This window comes from Elaeis guineensis, chromosome 1 (genome assembly GCF_000442705.2).
Source record: "Elaeis guineensis isolate ETL-2024a chromosome 1, EG11, whole genome shotgun sequence".
Classification (NCBI taxonomy): domain Eukaryota; kingdom Viridiplantae; phylum Streptophyta; class Magnoliopsida; order Arecales; family Arecaceae; genus Elaeis; species Elaeis guineensis.
This window is the reverse complement of record NC_025993.2, coordinates 123,665,360-123,688,452: the sequence shown is the minus strand read 5'-3', so window position 1 is coordinate 123,688,452 and position 23,093 is coordinate 123,665,360. Positions and strand designations below refer to the sequence as shown.

At 36.0% G+C, this 23,093-nt stretch overlaps 1 protein-coding gene across 1 annotated transcript; it reads right to left on the bottom strand.

Annotated features, from left to right (window-relative positions):
* Positions 1-2,197: 2,197 nt before the first annotated feature.
* Positions 2,198-5,152, bottom strand: LOC105034752 (cytochrome b561 and DOMON domain-containing protein At3g25290). Its single transcript, XM_010910017.4, has 3 exons — positions 4,409-5,152; positions 3,009-3,263; positions 2,198-2,816 (listed from the first exon to the last, which is right to left on the bottom strand). The coding sequence occupies exons 1-3, from the start codon at positions 5,009-5,011 to the stop codon at positions 2,490-2,492; spliced, it is 1,185 nt and encodes a 394-aa protein (XP_010908319.1). The 5' UTR covers positions 5,012-5,152; the 3' UTR covers positions 2,198-2,489.
* Between the last annotated feature and the right edge of the window lie 17,941 nt (positions 5,153-23,093).

Genomic DNA, 23,093 nt, shown 5'->3' with positions numbered 1-23,093 from the left:
AAGGTAATATCATGCTGGATTCATAATTTTGAATTTCTTGTTATACATAAAATACATACTTTCAAACTTTATAATTTTTAAATATTTTAATATCTTTTATGTATAAAATCTAATTATTAAACATATGTATATATGCTAAAAATCTAGGGATAAAGGAGAATTTACAGTCGATCAAATTCAAAATTTTCAATTTTTGATTCACAGTTCGATCCCTAAATTTGGTGCTCTTCTGGCAATGTAGGCTCTAGCACAAGTAATTTACAATCTAATTAGCCTTCACTTAAAAAAAATTAGTATAAAAAAAAAGAGAAACTCAGTCTGGCCCTGGTATAGGATAGGGTTTGGATCGATTCACGAGTCAGATATATACGATTTAGGTCAATCTGAACTTAGTTAGACTAGGGTTTGATTTACAAGGTGGATTCGAGAGGTTGAATCTATCTCCCTCTCTTTCACTCTCTGCCTCTTTCTCTCTCTCTTCTCTTTCCTCTTTTTTCTTTATTTTCTCTTTCCTCTCTCAGCCTCTCTCTTTTTCTTTCTTCTCTTTCCTCTCTATTTCTCTCTCTTCTCTTTCCTCTCTATTTCTCTCTCTCTTTCTCTCTAGCTAAAATAGAGCTCTCCCGAGGCTCTTTAAAATTTGAGGAAGGGAGGGGGCAGTGGCTCAACATGGGCACAACTGGGATAGTCGGAGGGGAAGGGGGAATGGTGGCATGACCGGTGATAGCTATGGATGGTGGTCCGGTCATGCATAGACGAGCCAAGAGAGGAAAAAGGGGCACTGCCCCTTGCTGCCATGGCAGCAGCATCCCAAGCCAAAAGAAGGACAAGGAGGGAGGTGGGCTTACTAATGGTGCTGGCAGTAGTGGGTCACGACCGTCAATGAAGAATTCCAATGGCAAGAGAGATATGAAATAGGAAAAAAAATTGAAAAAGCAAGGCTCTGAGGAGAAATTAGCTTTAGGAGGGTAGTGGGGCTTGGCTACAATGGTTCGTCGGCTGTCAGAAGGAAGGGAGGGGAGATGGGGAAGAAGGTTTGGTGATGCCGATCACAATGGGTGGGGTTTTAAATAGGAAAAGGGCCGTGGAGAGATACTGATCATTCACCGATTGCATCGATCGATGATACCAGCTTGAGGATTTGCATTGCCACAATTCGGTGGCCTTATCTGTTCATTCGGTGGCTAGGATCAAGCAGGTGTTCAGGATCTTTCCTGTTTTCGATCCCAAAAGTTTTTCAAAATTATGAATTGAAGTCGGCAATTGATTTGCCGACTTCAATTCAAAACTAGCTCAGATGGGCCAGGTTTCACACTCATGCTGCATCAAAATGCTTGGTTACGCATGGGCCAAATCAAATAATTCTTTCTACAAACTCAACATTCCATATATTGGCAATGATTGAAATGATAGAATTTGATGAAATCCAGGGAAAATCAATACTAAGAAGTCAGACTCTAGTGGAATGCATAAAACTTCTCAAGATTGACAAAGAAAAGATGAGTAACCACTCCAAGATGCCTATTGCATTGTAACAATAATTGATTATGCATGCCAAAACCTTTGCTTCAAAAGTTTCTTATCCAAGAATCACAAATTTAAGGCATGCTAAGATGAAGATTCCAACTGTAACAAGATCTTAGCTCTACTGGAAAATAAGATTCTATCGATCAGATATGAGGGAAACGCAGAGAAAAAAAGTTAGCAAAGCCATTAAAATATGCAGGATTTACCATGTAGCAAAGAGAGAGGCAAAATGAAGGGCTTAATTGTGGATGCCAAATTCACAAGCTACTTTTGGAATATCTTGTGGATGAAGGGTGAACCAAGCTTTATTTCTTCCCTTAATCAATACATTGACGGTCAAACAAAAGTTTTTGATCTATGTTTGGGAAACTTGCTACCATACATAATTGTGAACCCTATAGCTACTGCTAATACTCGTTTTAAATTTGTTGCAAGCATCCAGTTGTCCCGATGCCTATGCCAATTCTAATCAGATCAGCCGAAAAAAACCATGCACAGACACATTTAAAGATGTTACGAGATGGTTATAAAAGGAACAAAGGGTGGCCTAGAACAAGCAAGGCAATATAAACTACTATCAAGGCCATCTGCTGGCTGGTCACCTCATGTGGGTCAGATCACCTCTTGAAGGAAAGAGAATTTGGAACTAAAATGCTTGAGTAATACACCAATGTTTCATGAGCATCAAGTTTAAGCTCAGTCCCACAGTCATTAATTGGGGGGAAAGGACAAGAAAAAGAAAGATACAACTGAAGGCTAAGAAGCTCCAGTTACATACTCTGATACGGAATACAAAACATAACTGGCAATAGAAAAGTATATGACAGGCTATAAAATCCTTGGTCCAAAGAGAGGACCAAGTATAAAGAAAATACTAATCTACAACATCCCTGTTCTCCTCAATGTCCAGTGAGACAACAAAAGATTTACAGAAGTACCAACCCAGAAAACAGTGGTGATAGAACTCAAGCTGAGAGTGGTTGTTGGAAGCCACGCTGATCCTTAGCAGCACCGGAGCCATTGTACTTCTTGGTGGAGTCTGAGCTATCAAGCTTTCTCCTCCGAGCTATGAAGCAGGTGGTGACTTCCAGCATCAATGTAATAACACCCAAGACACAAAGCACAACAATATAAGCATCCTTCCACTTCCGAGCAGGACTCAAAATTTCTAGGCCTCTGAACACATTGATGATGCCCAGTATAACAACAGCCATTCCTACTATCTGATGGTATCGATTCCAGTAGACGCGGTATTTGTGATCCTTCTTTGGCCTCAGGAACAGTGCAGTGATCTACAAAAGATCCAAATTTTTCTCCATTTTATCTATCTAACGACTAAGGCTCATGATACAAAGTATATGATAATTTAAAAGGGGGGAACCAAAATTTCCAGATTTTGTTGCATCATCATGAGACATAGTTGAAGAGTTGATAAGACTGTTAGAAAATAATGAATTCAATTGGGCTAGAGTAACCATAATTACCTGTAAGGTGGCCAGGGAGAAGAGGGCGATGCCCAAGTTCCGGTGAGTAGTGTACTGAACTCCCTTGGACTTTTTTCCGAGATTAAGACCAATTGCCCAGCCAGTGACTCCCAAAGCATAACCAGTGAGTTGACACAACACATGAAGGTAGAACCAAGCTGAGTCTAAGGACTTGAATGCCTTCAGATACCTTGCAATTATTGCTCCAATTGGTAGCAAAATTCCCCAACTCACAGTATTTAGTATGCCATGTATCTGTACCACGGAAATGAGAAAAGAGCTGAATTAAAAGGATCCAAGAGATGATTGCAACAAGATAGCAAGAAGAAAGTTATTCAGAGTAGCAAAACAAAGTAGAGTTTTTAAGAGATTCTTTGAACCAAATATGCTTGATCTAGAATAGCCATTTAATGAGTGAGGCGACACATTGTGGACCCTAAAATTATTGAACAGCACAAAAATAATTGCATTGCACTTGAATGGAACCTTTGTTGCCCATCTGAAAATTTATAGTAATTTTTTGTTATTACCCATTGGATGCTGGTTAGAAGATAATTGTCATCTTATCCAAAGGGTAAGTTATGATGGTGATTCCCTAGAAATAAAGTAAGGGATTGTGCCTCCATTAACTTATTTTCATGGTACAAATAGGCTCACCTAGTTATTGGTGGTAGAGGAAACTAGAATAAATAATTAAGCATGTTAATTCACTGAAAAAATATATTAACAGGGTAAGTAAAATGATAAGAACCTTCCATCTCACAAACTTGGTTTCTCTTGCAGACATCTGTAGAAAACGCCAAAGTAGAGAAAATAATTGAAAGGAAGGACCTATACCTTTTTCTTAGAATAACTACAAGATTCTGAAAATATAGCTCAAGGATTTTAGAGAATAAAAGAAGGCAAGATACTTATATAACCCAGAATATAGATTTTAAAAACTATATATATATATATATATATATATATAAATATAAAAGAAAGGAATCAATCGATAAATAATTATACATAAATAATAAATCAAACAAAGGAATCAATATTGAAACACAGCTCCAAGTAAGTTTTTTGTTTAATAAAAAAGCGTGGTATCATAAAAAATTATCTGTATTCCGTACTTGCTTCTTTCAGTCTAAGCATGGTAATGTTTAAAAGAGAACTAACAAATCCAAAAAAAAAACTAATTAATTCAAAGAAAAACGCCAACCACTCAAATTCAGCACATCCTGTTCAATATTTTCATTTATTTATTTATTAGTCTTCATCAAACTAACAATAACTATAGCTCTCACATCTAGCTCTTTAATAAATCCTCCATCCATCAAAGATATACACATATGAAAGAAGAACAGAGTTTTTATAAAAAACAGAGAGAAAGAGAGAGAGAGTCATAAAAGACTTACATTCTTTTCCTTCAACCTGGAATCCGTTCCTCCCGAGCTCTGCCCGCTGACCACATCCAGCGTCCCCTTGGCGTTCAAATTCCCCATCCCAAAGTCATGCTTGTCAGGGATGCCACCAGTAGAGCTCGGCCCCACCTGCCACGCCTGGTTCATCTTCGCCACGCCACGTGGCAGCTTGACGGTGGCGAACAACGTCATCAGGCCGCCGGCGTCCTCCTCGGCCTCGAGCCCCCACGTCTCGAAGGCGATGCGCGAAGGCGTGACGGGGCCATAAGCAGAGATGTTGAAAGTCTTGGCGACGAGGGAGCCGCCGGAGGACTGGCGGAGGCCGACCACCGCCTGGGCCCCCACCATGCCGGAGCCGGTGGGGTTGAGGGCCCACGCCACCCAGCCACCGGGGCGCGATGGTGGGGCGACGAAGGCGATGGAAAGCGTGGAGTTGCCAGTGTCGTAGGTCCAGTGGAGGGCAGCAGAGAGGTGGGGGAGGTTGTTGCAGGTGGCGAAAAGCCGGTTATTGGAGAAGGTCTGAGAGGTGCAGCTCTGGGAGAAGGATGGAAGGGGGAGGAGGAGGAGAGAGAGGAGAAAAACTAGAGTTGATGCCATAGCTCAGGGAAGGAATGCTACCAAGCTTTTGTCCTGTCGTTTTGCTTCTTGCCTGTGGGGTGTTCAAGAGTATCTAAATGTATATGGGTGGGTGGTGCGGAGCTACGGATGGGAAAGCTAGTGGGAGTGCAGAGGGGAGTTTAGCTGTCTGAGATTATATAAGGGACGGGGTTAGATGCGGTGTCTCGTCGGAGCTGGTTCGTGTAATTGTGTTCCCCAGTTGATGGGGCATATTGGGGACCAATTTGAATCATGAGCACTCCAATTGTCTCCTCCCTTCTTCTTTTTTTTTCCCCCTTTTTTTTTTCTTTTCTTAATATATATATTTTATTTAATTAAAAAATAATCTTATTGTCGACCAAAATTCAACCTAGTTAAATGACAAGTGAGTTATTTTATCTTATGAGGACAAAAAAGCTTGGCTTCATGTTGGAGGAAATATACAACTATAGAGACATGTTAAAGGTTCACTATATATATCTAGTGAAGATCTTTCGATATTTAAGTTAGATAGAATTTAAAAAAAATAGGAGATATAAAAGAGAGTAGGAAGGGTTGAGCATTTTTTTTTTCTCGTTATACTTGAGACTCCCATGCCCTTGGTATTTATAGAGGCGAGTGTGAAAATCTTTGTGATTGAGATCAAGAGATGATTAAATGGGTAGTCAGATTTTTTTTCTTATCAATTAATCAAATTGGTGAAGATATAATTGATTAGACATGCTATAATTTGGGCTCTTGCTTTATCTACTCATCAGTGAAGATAATTTTTTTGCATGCGGATTGTAATTATATCAGATTATAACAATTTGCTGATAAATCAAAATTTTGATTGATTGTTGATTTTGTGGGATATGTATCATCATTTGATTTAAGGAGCTAAGCTGGTCGGAGAGAATTCTAGAATGACAGATCATAGCTATATCAAATATAATATATAAAAAATATTGATGCGGTTTCATCATTCACTTCTTATTCCAAGTTACTTTACTTAATTCAACTAAGATGATTGTTTTATTTTTTAACCAAAAAGAATCAAAGAGCTGACCCTCAAAGGATTTGGTGCATCAAGCTAGAAGAAGCTTTTGGTCATTTTATCAAATATCTAAGTTTAAATTCCACCTTGGTTAGTCCTTGGATGGGCTGGGGATACCCAAGATAGACAGGGTTCTCCCCTCTTTTGTATCCATTTCATGTACACATCATCTACTAAATAAAAACTAAAATCAGAGTCTAAAATAGATCATCTTAGCTTGAGAATTGCTTCGGTTCAATTTAGTTCCACATACAAAGATAATATAAGTATATTCTTTAAAATATAAATCTTACTCAATGTGCATAAGTTTATGTCAATATTTCTCTCAAAAAAAAAGAGATTTATGTCAATATTACGTTTTGAGTAAAAGTTTAAAGGTTTTAGATCCACCACGTGCGTTGGCTTCAAAAGTTCAGTACAAAGAAACAGCGCAGGTAGAGCTGGCTATGGGTGCTCAATGGCTTTTGAAACATCTTCGCTGGAAGCATGATTGGCAATGATAAGCACAGATTCCTTTGTCTCTGCCGCCGTTTGATCGATGCGCTCCTTGTAATTAAAAAATAAGCCCATTGTGAATCTATAAAAAGACAAAACAAAAAATAACAAAGCATAATGGGATAGGACAACACTCATATATTTTTCCTCCTCTCTCAAGTCTAATACCGATCCTTAACAGGATGGCACATGACGGCTACCGACACAAGCGCATATCTCTCGAGCAGATTTTTTTTTTTTTTTTTTTTATGATATTTATATTTATTTGAAACTAATTATTTATCACCTAAGAATTAGTATTTATCATGAATATTTTAATATTTATCTCTACAAAGTTAGTATTTATTTGTAGTAGCTAGCTAGTTTTTTTTTTTTTTTTTTTTTTTAAGCACTCTAAGGAGGTAGTTAATATTTTTTTCAAGAGTTTAGTATTTTTTTCTTTCAAAATTTTTTCATTCTTTTTTTGTTGAATATATTTTGAATTGGCAAACTCTATAATAGTACAAATAGATTTTTTTTTTTTTCTTTATAGCAGAGAAGGTGAAACAAGTGGAGTGGAGTGTAATGGGCAAAACGGGCAACCAACTTCGTAAAAAAAAAAAAAAAACTTTAAATACCTAATAATCGAATGATCATGATACTAGTTTTTAAAATAATTTTTTGGTTTCAAAAAAATAATTTATATAAAAAATTTTAAATTATAAATAAATAATTATTTATTAAATATTATGTTTCCATAAATATATGTCAGTAGGTGTAATCGAGATATATATATAGTTGGTAGCATTGGTTGGAAAGTAAAAGCATCTAACTATACTATTTAGTTAGGCATCCGTGAATCATGATCCTCCCTCCAGTACATCGGCTTTGGTACAGCTAACTTTATATAGGAAATACACCATGCCATCTTTTCATAAATCTGCTAAGGCCCATTTAGTATTGTTCTTGTTTGCTATTTTTATTTTAAAAAATTTAAAAAATAATGAACTAAAATAAACTACTTGTATGATAATTTTTAACTTTAAAATTATTTTAAAATTTTTAATATTTTTAAAAAATTATTGTTTTCAAAAAATCAAAAATAATGTAAGAAGTAGAATTATTTTCTTTGTAGGAAATAATCAGTAGAAACAGAAAATAGAAAATAGTATTTAGTAGATATTTCACTAATTTGTAGAAAGTAGAGAATATAAAAATAATTAATATTAAATGAGTCTTAAAACTCTTTTCTTTGTTTTAAATTATATGTATTTAAACGAGAGACCTGGCCTGCCTCCGGTCAACACTAGCTCAACTGACTGATGCCTAGTCACTTGCATCTTTAGTGGGTGGGATCTGGTCACCTCCTTGCACGCTCCCATGCTGGAATGTAGGTTGGACGGATCATACCCCTTCATCTACTTAGCTTTTAGCGGGCAAGTCTTTGAAATGGAACCAATCAGACATAGACACGAATGCAGTTTCCTCTGGACCCCACGTCACAGTTCTTGCATGGAAGTATCATAACGTCAACAGCCCGTGAGCGTTAGGAAATTGGAAGTAGGTTACTAATCTCAAATTAGAGATACGAATGAAAGGGAGAGGGAAGGTAACGTAATCCCTTACCAAAGGAGGAAAAAAAAAAAAATGATGAAAGCAACGGGATCTAAACCCCCGTATTAAACACGGTATCGTGACGCGTGGAGGTGGTCCACCGGAAAGACGGCAGACACAAGCCTCGAGCTGCGGCTCTCACGTCTCTTCAGCAAAGAACCTTATTTGATGGCGTTTTATGTCTTTATTAATCTTAATTGGCAGACAAGGTTCCTGCACTGCGGGCTTGTCTACTCTTATAATGTTCTTCTATGATTGCTGCTTATTTATCTTAATTCCGATTGTGAAATTTTATAAGAACGGCTAAATTGAAAGAAGATTCTGATGAATATTACTCCATATTGTGAAACCCGTGAGGCTACGTGTTTAATTCGACATTTGCTATTCATTAGACCGATCTTGAATATTTCTACAGGACCGAATAACCTAATAATACATTCTAATTAATTTTTTTAGGTAAAATATTAGATCATAATAAATAATATCAAAATGAATCTAATTTATGGTCCAAATGGACTGGGAGATGCTACAACATTGCTCATTTTGGTTGACTACAAACTAGAGGTGATCAAATGTCAGATTATTCTGGGCTTTGTAGTAGAAATTAGGTGATGTTTACGCACAGGCTCGTTCAAATCATAAAAAATTAACACTAAGCCTACAGAATGGAATCAATATTGATATATTCATTAGCATATAGTATAAGATTTTATTATTATAATATATAATTATTTATTATAATTAATATATAGTATATTAATATGAGTATATATATATTAAATATGTATATTACTTGGAGTTGGGTTGAGATGGAGCATGTTAATTTTAATTTTTTCAAAGTCCAGACTGCTTCTCAAATTGGACCTATTTCTACTGTCCAAACTTGAGAAATTCTTTATACACCATTCCTGATGTAGAAAATTCAATGTGAATACACCATCTTGTCTGATTAGCCAATGTAGCTATCGCTTTTCAATGCATATTTAATGCTTGTAGTTTTATTTTTTCGTTTGAAATTTTGAACGACGAAAATATATTTTTTTTGAAAAAATTATGACATTCTATAGCAATATTATGATATTTAGTGGTCAAATTATGACTTCCTATACAGAAAGTCATAATTTGGCTCTAGAATATCATAATATAAGAAGGATATTTTTGTCCAATTACTTTCCAACACACATTTAATGTCTATAATTTTATTCTTTCGTTGAAAATTTTGAATAACAAAAATATCTCTCCACATCTGAAAAAATTATGATATCCTATATCAATATTATGACATTCTGTGGTAAAATTATAAATTTCTGCATATAATATTATAATTTTTTTATAGAATGTTATAATAAGGGAGCGATATTTTCATCACTAAAAAATTTTATAAATTTTTATGATAAAAATATTTTTTTTATTATAATTTTTTAAAAAAAATTATAACACCATATGTAGAAAATCGTAATTTGATCGTAGCATGTCATAATATGTCATAGAATGTTATAATTTTTTTATAAGAAAAAAATATTTTTATCATTTAAAATTTTAAATAAAAATATTAAAATTATAAATATTAAATATATATATTGTAGATATTAAATATATATTAAAAAATGATCATTACATAGCCTAATCAAATAAGATGGTGTTTTTTTTTACACCGATGGCCGTGTACAAAAAAAATTTCTCATCCAAACCTACCAAGTCTCCAGCTTGGCCAGGTAGGCACGCGAGCCGCCAAGCTCATGGCTAGCCTTATCACTAATTGATTGTGATATTTATAATAGTTATGGTTTGATTGGACTTGGTCCCAGGGTCTACAGTCCACACATACAGTAAAAGACACCATGACAGTAATTGATTGTGATATTTACGATAGTTATGATTTGATTGGACTTGGTCTCTTGGTCTACAGTCCACATATACAGTAAAAGACACCATGACATGGGCCATTCATTTGGATTCACCATAAGTTGGTCACGTGGGTTTGGTTGGATTTGAATTTTTGATCCCAAATAAATACCGGAACTTAAAATGATGGAATATATAAAAATTTTTATAAATATATATTTAATTTTATATTAATTATTTATCATAAAAATTTTAAATATTTATAAAAAATCAAAAAATTTAAATAATATTTTCTAGCTTGATCATAAAATATAAATAATATATTTTAACTAATTTTTTGAGATGACTTCTTGGATTGTTTCATTAATGATAAGCTGAACATATCATTATGTTATAGCTTAACAATAGGCCTCTCAATTTTCATCAAAAACATCTTGCCTCACCAAGAGCCATTTGGCTCATCAAAAAAAAGGAAAAAATGATGAACAATATTATTATTCGATAAAATAATTATATTTTATTGCATTAACAGGTCAAAATTTTATTCTCCTCTCATTTTGTTCCCTTCACGCCATCTTTTTTGTTTTTTTTTTTCTTCTCCTTTTCTTCATATCCAATCTCAAGTGCTCCCACGTTGTATGTACATTTCTCATTTAAGATTTCATATCAAATTCTTTCATGACTTCAATAATTTAAATAGATCAAAAACATTACATTGCTAGAGAGAGAGAGAGTTGTTGATTGATTAACCCAGATAACCCTACATCACCCACCATGTCCCCAGGACAGAGGAGAGATGGAGTTTGTTCGCATGCGAACAGGGAGACCGGCTCCGTGAGATCTGGGGAAGGGTAGCGACGCTCCCTTTCGGTCCCACTGCCCTCGAATATATATACATAGAGACAGAGATGGACGGACGGAGGAAAGCAACATACGGGGCCCGGTCCGGAAGGACAAGGATTTGAAACGGCGAGGCTGACCTCCGTGTCCGTCCGCTGCATCGAGAGCGACCGCCTGAGGGTAAAAGAATAGAAAGGTAATCGTGAACACTACGTCATCTTGTCGATTGCGTGACGCCATATTTAAACCCTCTCCCGGTTTGGATTGGGGCTGGACCAAACCGTGTTCAAGAAGTGGACCAGCATTTTTGGCCCAGCCCGCCTGGCTAAGATTTTGTCCAGCGACAAATTCTTTTGCACCGTCCGCGGAAAATCAGACGTAGAATGCATTATTTTATTTTATTGAATCATATAATTATTATTTTTTAATATATATTTAATATTTATAATTTTATTTTTTTATTTAAAATTTTAAATGATAAAAATATTTTTTTAAAAATTATGATATTTTTTTAAAAATTATGACATCCTTTCACAAAAATTATTATATCTTTTTCTTTTTCAAAAAATTATGACACTTCTCCTTCATAGAATTATGATAGTCTTTAATAAAAATTATGAGAAGAGAAATCATAATTTTTAAGAAGGACATTTTCGTTATTCAAAATTTCAAACGAAAAAGTAGAACTACGGATATTAAATGCATATTGAAAAGTAGTAACTATGTGATCCAATAGGATGAAATGGTACGCTCTACGTCAGATTTTCTATACCACAGGCGGTGCACAAAAAAATTTATTTATCCGTTTTCACTTGGAGATTTTTGGGCTTGTTGGTCCAGGGCCATAATTTCTGGCCAGATTAAGATTTGGGCCGGATCTGGGTATCTCAAAATTAAATAGGTCAGTTATAAAAACATAATTAGCTAAGAACTATATTAGGTATAATAATGTGGCATATATATATATATATATATAATTTGAAAAATGTATTTTGTACCATCAATTTTTGAGGTACTAGCTATTGAAGCATTTAAATCATTTACATTAAATTTAAAATCGAGTAGATTTAAAAGTCATTTAATTCTTAATTTGCTATTTAGCAAATTTAAAAATCACATGAGGTCATGTGATACTAAAGGATAGGTGGTGTTAAGCTTCGTCCATTTAATTTCCAGATTTTACATGATCTATCCATATCGCTGACTAAATTGTCAAACCTTTAGTTTGCTGACTCGGTTTCAAGTACCCCAAAATTGGTGGTACAAAAATAATATATTTTTATATCATCAACTTTTTCTTTGGTGAACGAAATGATGCGGTATTCTCCATTACCTTGGGGGTTATGGCCATGCTTACCATCTCTAACCTATCCTTGTGAGAATATAAGCTACTGGAGAATAAGAAAGCTATCCAATCTTTTCCGAGCAATCTTACACAATTTGTACCTAAGATGTTCATGCTGAGAAGATCGTCCGTGAGGCTATACGGACATCTCTTCCGGTAACAAGGTTTGGTGGCAGCGAAGTAACAAGGTCTAAGGAGTAACCGCACGGTCCCAATGGATGGCAGAAAACCTTTCTTGCATCACATTTGGCAAGTGGTTATTTGAAATCAAGAGGATCGGCAGTAAGATGGAAACCTTCACATGCAATGGGTGGATTCCTCTTGGATCATTTGAATGTCTTCAAATAGGGCAAGATTTTGGAAGACAGAGAATAAGAGATTCATTGTAAGTCTTTGCATACAATCTTGCTATTTCTAGGGTATAGAAATTGTTACTTTTTTATTCTTTTTCAAAAAAAGGAAGATTACAAAAGTTGCACACTGGAGATGGATGTATATTGTTTATAGCCAAGTTTTTAATCGATTTTCTAATTTGCTTTGGTTTGGAGCCTCCCATTAAAGGGGCATTATGCATGCATTCATTGGGTCAATCAAAAATTGGACCACTTAACTAAGATCTTAAATACTTCTTTTCTCTGGAACTTAAAATGAAAATTGAGTATGCAAGAAAATTTACTATAGAATTTTCATACTTATGGTTGACTCTTAGTGAGAACTGATATATTCAAGCACTTGAAGTTGATTTTTTAGAGAGAAAGAATGAATTTTCTATATCATTGATCAAATTTTGAGTACTCTAAAACCTCACTTGGGTAATGCATGCAAGGAGTGACAAGCATACGTCGTAAGTCCCATCCTTTGTGCAATAAATGAAATTGTTGGTCTCTCTTTTTAACGGCTTTTATTTAGTTAAGGGTTTATGGCAATGGAAGTGCTAATGATCATTTGATTGAATGTAAGATTTAACTTTTTAATAGAGATGATAATTTTAGCTGATTTATGGGGTATCCGATCTGAATGAGATGAGTTTTATCGGACTCGATTAGAATTCGAGGTGCATAGGTTTTAAAAAAATATCCAAAATATTGGGTTAGATACGAGTAATATTATGCCCCATTTCGAATCCAACCTAATATAACCTTAATAGAAATCCTCATTTCAAAATTATAATTATTTTTATAATATTTATATGATGAGTTTCTTATCCAACCCGATCCGACCTAAATACTCTTATCTTTCCGACTTGACCTAACCCACACCTCTACTTGACGTGATCCGATCCGAGATGGTTACAAAGTGGATATAGATATAAGATTTTTAATTACAAGATGAGTAGGATACTAAACGACCCCATGCATACTTGATCCATTGCCATCTCTATTTTTTAATTCTTTTTTCCATCCCAAAATCCCAACTGCACCATTGTTTTTCTCTCTTTTTTTTCTCTCTTTTTGTCCCTAATCCACCAGTCCATCTCCTTTTCCAGATGTTTTTTCAAAATAATAATAATAATAGTAAATAAATAAATAATCCTACCAAATAGAGAAAATCATCTGTTGATTGGTGTCTTCTATCTTGATTGTTCTATATGATGAGAGAAGTGAGGAAGTAGATGGCCATCTTAATGTAGCATCCCCCTCGTCAAATCTCCAACTTAATTATGGAAAGTGGAAGGCTGTCCTACTGGGAGTAACCCTCCATATGAAGAGGAAAGGAAGAGGATGAGGAGTAGGCTCGGCTGTTTGGTTCTCACAAATAAACGTACTATATGGTCTAGAACCCCTTTTCCCTAATGGCGAGAAATACAGTTAGAACATGTGCACATCCTTATCAATTGCATTATAGAAATTGTTGCTCTTTTATGTTTTTTAAAAAAGAAAGATTATAGAAGTTGCATCCTGAAGACGGATGTACATTGCTTTGAGCCAAGTTTTTAATCGATTTTTTAATTTTCTTGTTTGGAGTCTTCTATTAAAGGGGCATTATGCATGTATTCATCTAGTTGGTCAAAATTGGATCACTTAACTAAGATCTCAAGTACTTCTTTTTTCTAAAAATTTTTTAAAAAATTGAGTATACAAGAAAATTTACTATAGAATTCCCATACTTATGCTTGACTCTTATGCATCAATAAGAACTGATATATTCAAGAACTTGAGGTTGATTTGAAGAGCGAAAGAATGAATTTTGTGTATCATTAATCAAATTTTGAGTACTCCAAAACCTCACTTTGGTAATGCATGCAAGAAGTGACAAGCATAAGTTGTAAGTCCCATCCTTCATGCAATAAATGAAATTGTTGGTCTCTTTTTTTGACAGCCCTTGTTTAGTTGAAGGTGTATGGAAATGGAACTACCAATGACCATCTAATTGAATGTTAGATTCAACTTTTTAATAGGGAAGAAAATTTTAGCTGACCTATTAGGTATCTAATCTGAATAAGGTGAGTTTTATCTAACTCAATTAAAATCTGGGATAGATATAGATTCTAGAAAAAATACTCGAAGCATTTGGGTCGAGCATGGGTCTACGCGGATAGATTTCAGCATGGTTACGGACGAGAAGATTTCCTAATAGTCAATACCCTCGCATTGACTATAACCTTTAGCCACAAGCCTAGCTTTATAGGTTTCTATCTTACCATCGGTACCTATCTTCTTTTTGTAGATCCATTTACATCGAATAGGTACAATATTCTCAAGTAGATCCACTAAGGTCTAGACTTGGGAGTGCATTGAGTCAATTTCTGATTTCATCGTATCTAACCATTTCTCAGATATCACCTTGTCAAAAGTATTAGGATCATCAGTATGACCCCTATCTCCCATAAAGAATATTTTCTTTACTTCATAAGCATACCCATATATCTTTCAAGAGGTCGGAAGATCCTACTAGATCTATGAGATGATAGAGGGACATCAACTACTGGCTCATGAACTACGGGTTCCTAAGGATCTATAGCTCTTGACTCTTCAGAGACTTTCTCTTCGAGCTTCACTAACCTCCCACTGCCACCATCCTGGATAAACTATTTTTCTAAGAATATGGTATTCTGACTCACAATCACATTGTGATCTTATGAAAAGTAGAAGTAGTATCCTATAGATTCTTTTGGATACCCTATAGAGCGAACTATAATAGATCTATCCTCCAACTTATCCGCCATCTGTCTCTTGACATAGGCCAGACATCCCCAAATCTTAAGATAATCCAAACTCGACTTTTTACCGAACCATATCTCATACAGTATGGTAGGAATAGACTTTGATAGAATCCTATTCAACAAGTGAATGGCAGTTAACAAGGCATGTCTCTAAAAAAATAAGAGTAGATCAATGAAGCTCATCATAGATCGATCATATCCAATAGGATCCTGTTCCTCCTTTCGGATACCCCATTGATCTCAAGAATTTCAAGAGGGATCTATTGAGAGACTATGCCATTGTCCTTAAGATATCTCAAAAAATTTTGACTAAGGTATTCACCTCTTTAATCAGATCAGAGAACTTTAACGGATTTGCCTGTCTATTTTTCTACTTCATGCCTGAACTTTTTGAACATTTCAAAGATCTCAGACTTGTGTTTCATCAGATACACATATCTGTACCTAGACAGATCATCGATAAAAATAATAAAGTTGGTATAACCATCCCTAGCCTGCACATCAAATGGTCTACATACGTCGGTATGTACCAGGATAAGTAGCTCTGTGGCCTTTTTTCCATGTCCTACAAAGGGTAACTTGACTATTTTTTCTTGAAGACAAGATTCACAAGCTGAATACAATTCTGGAATAAGAAAGCCAAGGATCCCATCTTGTTTCAGTCTGTTTATCCTGTCCTTTCCAATATGGCCTGATCTATGGTGCCACAATGTTGCCTAGATATGGAGCCCAAGAGGGAGGATAAATTGGGTCTTTAAAATTTTTATGATTAGTACACTCAAGTAATGTGTTAAACTTGTTAAGTAGAGTGAATTGATTAGCTATGAAAATGAAATCAATCACAAATAATAGGTAAGCAAATATAAAGCACAAAGAATAAGTAAAGAGATGCAAGCACAATAAACACAAAAAATTTATAGTGATTTGGTACCAATCTTGCACCTACATCCACTTTTCAAGTCTCTATTTGAGAATTCAATTTACTAAAAGGATTTCAAGATACAAAACGTTGAACAACTCCAATCCTTTTTATCCAAGCAAGAATACTTATTTTTCGGATACAAGCCAACCCTCTGTTGGGAATAATATCCCAAAGCTAATCGTCAGTCTGTTGACGATTGTGCTCATTTTTATATTTATACATAAATTATGAATTAATAAAAATTATTTTGATATTTTTCATCACAAAATATTTCATCTTCTAATGAACTCCTATATTGTGGTGAAGTCCTTAGGACTATTTAGACTCGACAAAGGAGGATTTGTCGTTTAGTCCTTAAATCTGTTCACGACCAAATGATACGTTGTTACCAAGGACGACAACGTTTATCAAGCATAGGTCGTTGTGTGCCATATAGGTTGGTTGTTCTCTTAACCAATGAGTGTTGAGACACTGGTATGGCATACAGGTGAGATGTAAGGGTACATCTGCACTGAACATGACCGACTCTAGAGCTATTTCTGCTGTCAAGATTTGCTCTGATGGAATATGGATATAAATGTCTCTCCGACCTGAGACCACCACGGTGAGTTGCAAGCAACTCACTGCACTTAGGCACTGGACTACCTGAATTTCGAATTCAGTGATGGAAGGCTGCGGGTGTAGTCAAGTACTTGACTTGTCGGTGCGTGTGTCAAGATGGGATTGACCACTCCAGTTTAGGAGCTGTGTACAGTCGTGTTTCAATTTAGCAAAACCTTGGCCAGGGTAGTCCTTGTGAGGAGTCACAGGACTGTTTGAGTTGAGCACGATTCGGATGATCTGATCAGGGTTGACAGTTTAACCCTGAATCGTCCTAAACACAGGGATCAAAAAGATGAATTATACAGTAACCATATTCATGTAGGTTCTGAGTGTTGCGATTGCGACTATTCGATCTATCCAGATGTCAGGTACCATTGCTAGATGGTCACTTCGATTAGTACAGAAATTGGTTCCTGTGCTACCAGCTTAGGTTCGAACCTGCGAGGTCACACACATTAAAGGTTCCTATCTGATCTGATGGCTGATATAGAATCCTATATATTTAAGACTCAGTGATCGAGAATCAGGATTTTTTGATCACGAGTTCCACACATTATGGGTACCAGGGTCAAGAGTCCCACTGGTTGGGACTTTTTGATCAGGATTACATATCGATGAATTCTGATGCCCGATTGCCCATCAAATTTGGATTCAATATTTATGAGAGGTTTAATTAGTGATTTAATCATTAATTAACTCAATTTGATTGAGTAATTATTTTTGGATCAAGTCCAATTGAATTGGATTCAGTTGGGTTTGATCCGATTAGGTTAAGAGTTGACCTAATCATCGAGATGGTTTGGTCTCTGATTTGATCGGGGGTTGGGCTTAGTCAATTTATGATTTGATTAGAATTTTATTGAGCCTAATTAAGCCTAATTAAGTTGGGTTTAAATTAGTCTAATTGGACCTAAATTATTTGGCTCAATTAGGTTGGTTTAAATAATGAAACCACCTTGACCCAATCTCCATGCGCCACCTCACTTCTATTGTACCCATTTGAATTCATGAGAAGGAACTTCTCATGAATTATTTTCTCACGCCAAGCTCTCTCCACGCCCCACTTTAATGTGCCAAATGAATGGATAAGGATGATTGGTTGGCTATTCAAATTCAAAATAAAGTTTGAATTTGAATGGGCAATCAATCTTTGCGCCTTATCCCTTTTTTTACGCTCCATTTATTACATGAGAAAAGGTTTCTCATGAAATCACTCCATGCACAATTTAAGCCATGCCTCACGCCTTTAGTGGATAAGGGATGAGTTGGTGTCTATTTGAATTCAAATTTTGATTTGAATTCAAATGTGCAATTACTCATCTTTATCCTTTCTTTTGGATAAGACGTTTGATATTGTTATAAAAGGAGGAGAAGAGTGGGGCATGCAAGAAGAAGATTTTTGAAGAAAAATTCTGAGGCGTGAGAAGTCTTGTGCGTGAGAAGAAAGTCCATATCCTTCTAAGAGAAAAAGAAAGAAAAGTAGGTGCAAGGTTTCTGGTGAGTTTCCTAGAGTTTTAGCTTGGGGTTCGAAAAGTGAGAAAGTGAGCTACGAGTATCGTAAGCCCACAAAATCTCAGAAAGATCTTCAACATCCTCTCAAACACGTCTATTGACGATACAGAGCATCCGAAGAATCGACAGACATCGATCGAAGGAGTTCGATCAGCATCGGCCATCAAAAAGACTCTACAACGAGCTAGCACTCGTGAGGAGTTGATCAGATCGAGAGCTTCGTGTGGACGATCCACAGAGGCCAGACATGTTGTGTGGCTGTATCGTGATGATCAGACTCTCCCGATGGTGATCTGATTACGGCGATCTACTACCTGCACAAAGGTATTATGTTCTGAACACATTACAATAAAGTGTTTATTGTTCAAATTCAAATTTCAAATTTAAATGCATGCATGCTATATATCATATTTAGATCTTAGTGTAGGATAAATTTATGTTAATTAATTAGATTAATAAATATTTTTTCACTATAAAATCATGATTTTGAAAAAGTTTTAAAATTATCATTTTATCCCTACACTGAATTTCCCCACAAATGGTATCAGAGTGGATTTTTAGATATGATATATATATTTGCATGCGTCGATTAAGTTGTAATCTAAAAGTTTAAATTTAAAATTTGAAATTCAAAATTTAAAATTTGAATTTTGAAAGTTGTTCGAAATTTAAAATTCAAAAATTTGAAATTAAATTTAAAATTTGAATTTTAAAATTTGAAATTCAAAATTTAAAAATTTGAAATTCAAAATTTGAAATTTGAAATTTGAAATTTGAAATTTAAATTTTAAAATTGGTATATTTAGAAATACTTGATCCAAGTAGCAAGTAATCGAATTGGGTTGGTTGCCATGGCCGTCCGGTTATAGGAGAAAAATAGGGTTTAAAGGCCCTCTCCTCCCATTCGATGGGATCTCCTATGGCGGTAGGGGTGCCGCTGCAATTATGTCCCATGCAGATGAAGCAATGAAAGGAATTAATTGTAAAGGTTCAATTGTGAAATTTATCATGAATGTGTTAGATTAGATCTAAAGGAATATTCATGATTTATTTTGATTGAGTTATTTTTTGTTATGTAATTAGCAATAGGATTGCTGTTTATGAAATGTGCTGATCTATTTGTGAAATGAGTCAACATATTTGGTGAACAAAAAATAAAATCTTTCAAATTTAAAAATTATTTTCGAAATGCCAAATCCTGACCCATCAGTCCAAATACTTAATTAAAAGAATTAAGTATTGTCTAGTAGGTCTAGAATTGTGAATTAAGACCTAAGACAATTGCATAAACTTGTGGGTCAATGGGTTAGATGGATTAGGTCCATAATTGAGTTAGATCTAAGGTTAGCTTAAAGAAATAGACTAAATTAGAGTAATTGGTCAAATCTAATCAAAAGTTGAATTAGATTAGGTCAAGGATACTCTAGACTCAACTCCAATAGTTGTAGTTGAATGGGTCCATATCTTTAACTAGACCAAGATGGACTTAATTCATGGCTACGCGGTGGAACCCATTTACTAAGTTGATCAAATTGAACTAATGAACCGGTTGGTGTCTAAGGTAAGTTTGGCAGTTTGACCAGTGGTTTTTAAGCGGGAGCTACTCGCAGTGATTCGATCTCTGACGAGTTAATGGCATATCCCCACCACTGATCTCACTTACCTGGCCAACCTGGTGAATTAGGTTTTGATTAGATCACTTGGTGATTAGGGCTCACCCATGTCATTAGATAAATCAGTTTGACTGATTTAGGTGCTCCTAATGCCAGCTTTAATTAAATCTTTTTTAATCTGACTTGGTGAAGTCAGCGGGAGGATTGAAATTGGCTGGATATTTTCTTCTCATCTATCTTTTAATAAAATTCTCAAAAATTATTAGGTCCCTAAAAATGATTAAGTTATATTGATAACTAAGTCATAGACTCCCATTAAGTGAGTGATAATGAGTCCATTAGTTTAATAATCATTTGAGGCCCAAAGGCCTTGTGCTTATTGACTAATGAAATTATCATTCATAATATGATAATTTGGTTTGAGTCTTTCTGATGGTGGTCAGGTTGGCCGGCCAAAGTCGGGCCTGATCATTTATTGGTCCGATTCACCAAATCAAATCATGTTAATGGTTGGACCTAACCAGATCTTTTCAGTGGAGGCCAAAGCCTACTGATTAGGTTCTGGGGTAAAATCAATTACTAGAAGTTGTTTAGAGAAATAACTGGTTATGAACCTACCCATAGATGCACATGGGTTGACCAACCAAAGTTGGGCTCGTGTGTAGTCTGTGTGGATTCTAGTACCCACTAAGGAATTAAAGTAATTCCTCGAATTGGAGATTGAGGCTACCAGTTTGTAAAAATACTAGGAGAAACTTTAGACTAAAGTCCAAGTCTTTAGTATTTATAATTTATGTACTAATTGAGGTCTGATTTTTCTTTATGCAGCTATGGCCACTACCCTGTCGCTCCAGTCATTATTAGATAATGACAAGCTCATGGGACCTAATTTCGATAGCTGGTATCGAAAATTAAAAATCATCCTTGAGCATGAGCGGATCCTTTATGTAGTAACGGATCCAGCACCCGAGGAGCCAGCCCCGAACGTTAGAGGGACGGTCCGAGACACTTATCAGAAGTGGCTCAACGATCGCACCACCGTTCGGTGCATTATGCTGGCGGCAATGAATGATGAGTTCAGTCGCAGGTTCGAGAACGCCCAGCCACAGGAGATGCTTCAAATGTTGAACGACTCTTTTGGCACGCCTGACGATATTGAAAGGCACAAAACTAGTTGTGCCATTTTAATGCTCGGATGAGGGATGGAGCCTCAGTCACTGATCATGTACTGTACATGATCAAAATGATTGAGCACCTAAGTAAACTGGGCTTTTTCTTGCACGAGCAGCTCGGTAAGGATGCGATCCTTAATTCATTGCCCAAGTCCTTCCTCCCCTTCCTTACTTATTTTCGGATGACAAAGCCTACAGTGAACTACCACGGCTTGTTGGGGTTGCTGCAGAACTTTGAGAAGAATCACCAGCTCCATAAGGAGTTGGTGAATGTTGTGGGAGGGTCTTCTTCTGGTCGTCGACCCTTTAAGAAAGGGAAGAAGAAGAACAAGAAGAAGAAGAATAAGAAGGTGCAGCTGCATGCCGGGACGTCTGCACAGGGTCAGACTAAGAAGCGCAAGCCCGACCAGAGCCAGGTGGAGTACTTCTTTTGCAAGAAGCAGGGGCACTGGAAGAGGAACTGTCCTCTATACATTGCCTCCCTAGATCCGAACAGGCCGAAGAAGAAGCAAGGTACTTATATGATAACACCTTGCAACTTTTTCATTTGTGATACTACTGCCTGGGTATTGGATACCGGAAGCCTTATCATATTTGCAATTCGATGCAGGGTCTACAGGTCAGTAGGAGATTTGATGAAGGCGAGAGGTTCCTAAACGTTGGAGATGGAAGCAAAGTTTCAGTTCTAGCATTAGGAATCATAACCTTGTAATCAATTCTCAAAATGTAATTCTGAGTGAATGTCACCATTGTCCAAGTTTTTTATTAAATATTATTTCTGTAGGCCTTTTGGCTATGAACAGTTATCAATTTTTAATAAAAGGAAATATTTGCAATATCATTTTGAATGGTGTTACAATGTTTGTTGGATAACTTAATAATGAAATTTACTTTCTATCACAACCTGTTAATGTGGTTCAAACCTCCGGTAAATGTCTTAGAATAGATAATGTGTCAGAAGGCTACCTTTGGCACTGTAGGCTAGGTCATATCAATAAGAACAGGATAAACAGGTTGGCTCAAGAAGGAATTCTTGAAGTAGGTGATTGTGAATCACTTCCAACCTATGAGTCCTGTCTTCTTGGTAAAATGATCAAATCATCTTTTACTGAAAAAGGTGAGCGAGCCAGCGAACTCTTGGGTCTGGTACATTCTGATGTATGTGGACCTATGAGCTCAAGTGCAAGAGGTGGATATTTCTACTTCATAACCTTCACAGACGACCTATCGAGGTATGGGTATGTCTATTTAATGAAGCATAAGTCAGAGTCATTTGAAATGTTCAAACTATTCTGAATGAGGTAGAAAATAAATTAAAAAGTGTATTAAAACTCTTCGATCTGATCGAGGAGGTGAATACCTTTCTAATGATTTTCTGACATATCTTGGGGAGAATGAAATTCTCTCTCAGTGGACACCTCCTGGAACACCACAACATAATGGTATGTCTGAAAAGAAAAATCGGACCTTGTTGGACATGGTTCGATCCATGATGGGATTTGCTGGTCTGCCGATCTTCCTCTGGGGATATGCGCTCGAATCGGCTTGTTACCTTCTAAATAGAGTTTCGAGTAAGTCTGTAACTAAAACGCCATATGAGATATGGATAGGATATAAGCCAGTACTCTCGACCTTAGAGTTTGGAGGTGTCCGGCTTATGTTAAATGTTTAATTACGGACAAGCTTGGACCTAGGTCTGACAAGTGTAATTTTATAGGGTACCCAAAAGAGACTAAAGGGTATTACTTCTACCTAGCTGATGAGCAAAAGTGTTTGTCAGTCTTAAGGCAATCTTTTTGGAAAAGAGTTTTCTTGGTGAAGGGACTGTTGCCTCTAAGGTCGAACTTGACGAAGTTCGGCAGGTGGAAAATCCGACGCAAGTTGCTAAACCTAAACTGGATTTGATTAGATCAGATCCGGGCCCATTGTTCAAGCACCCTTAA

What these genes read in the sequence shown, in the direction of transcription:
- LOC105034752 (XM_010910017.4), bottom strand. Translation starts at nt 5,011, where the DNA reads ATGGCATCAACTCTAGTTTTTCTCCTCTCTCTCCTCCTCCTCCCCCTT. An exon ending in CCAGGTTGAAGGAAAAGAAT is followed by an intron (nt 3,264 to 4,408) that starts GTAAGTCTTTTA and finishes TCCGTGGTACAG; the next exon opens with ATACATGGCATACTAAATAC. An exon ending in TCTCCCTGGCCACCTTACAG is followed by an intron (nt 2,817 to 3,008) that starts GTAATTATGGTT and finishes GATCTTTTGTAG; the next exon opens with ATCACTGCACTGTTCCTGAG.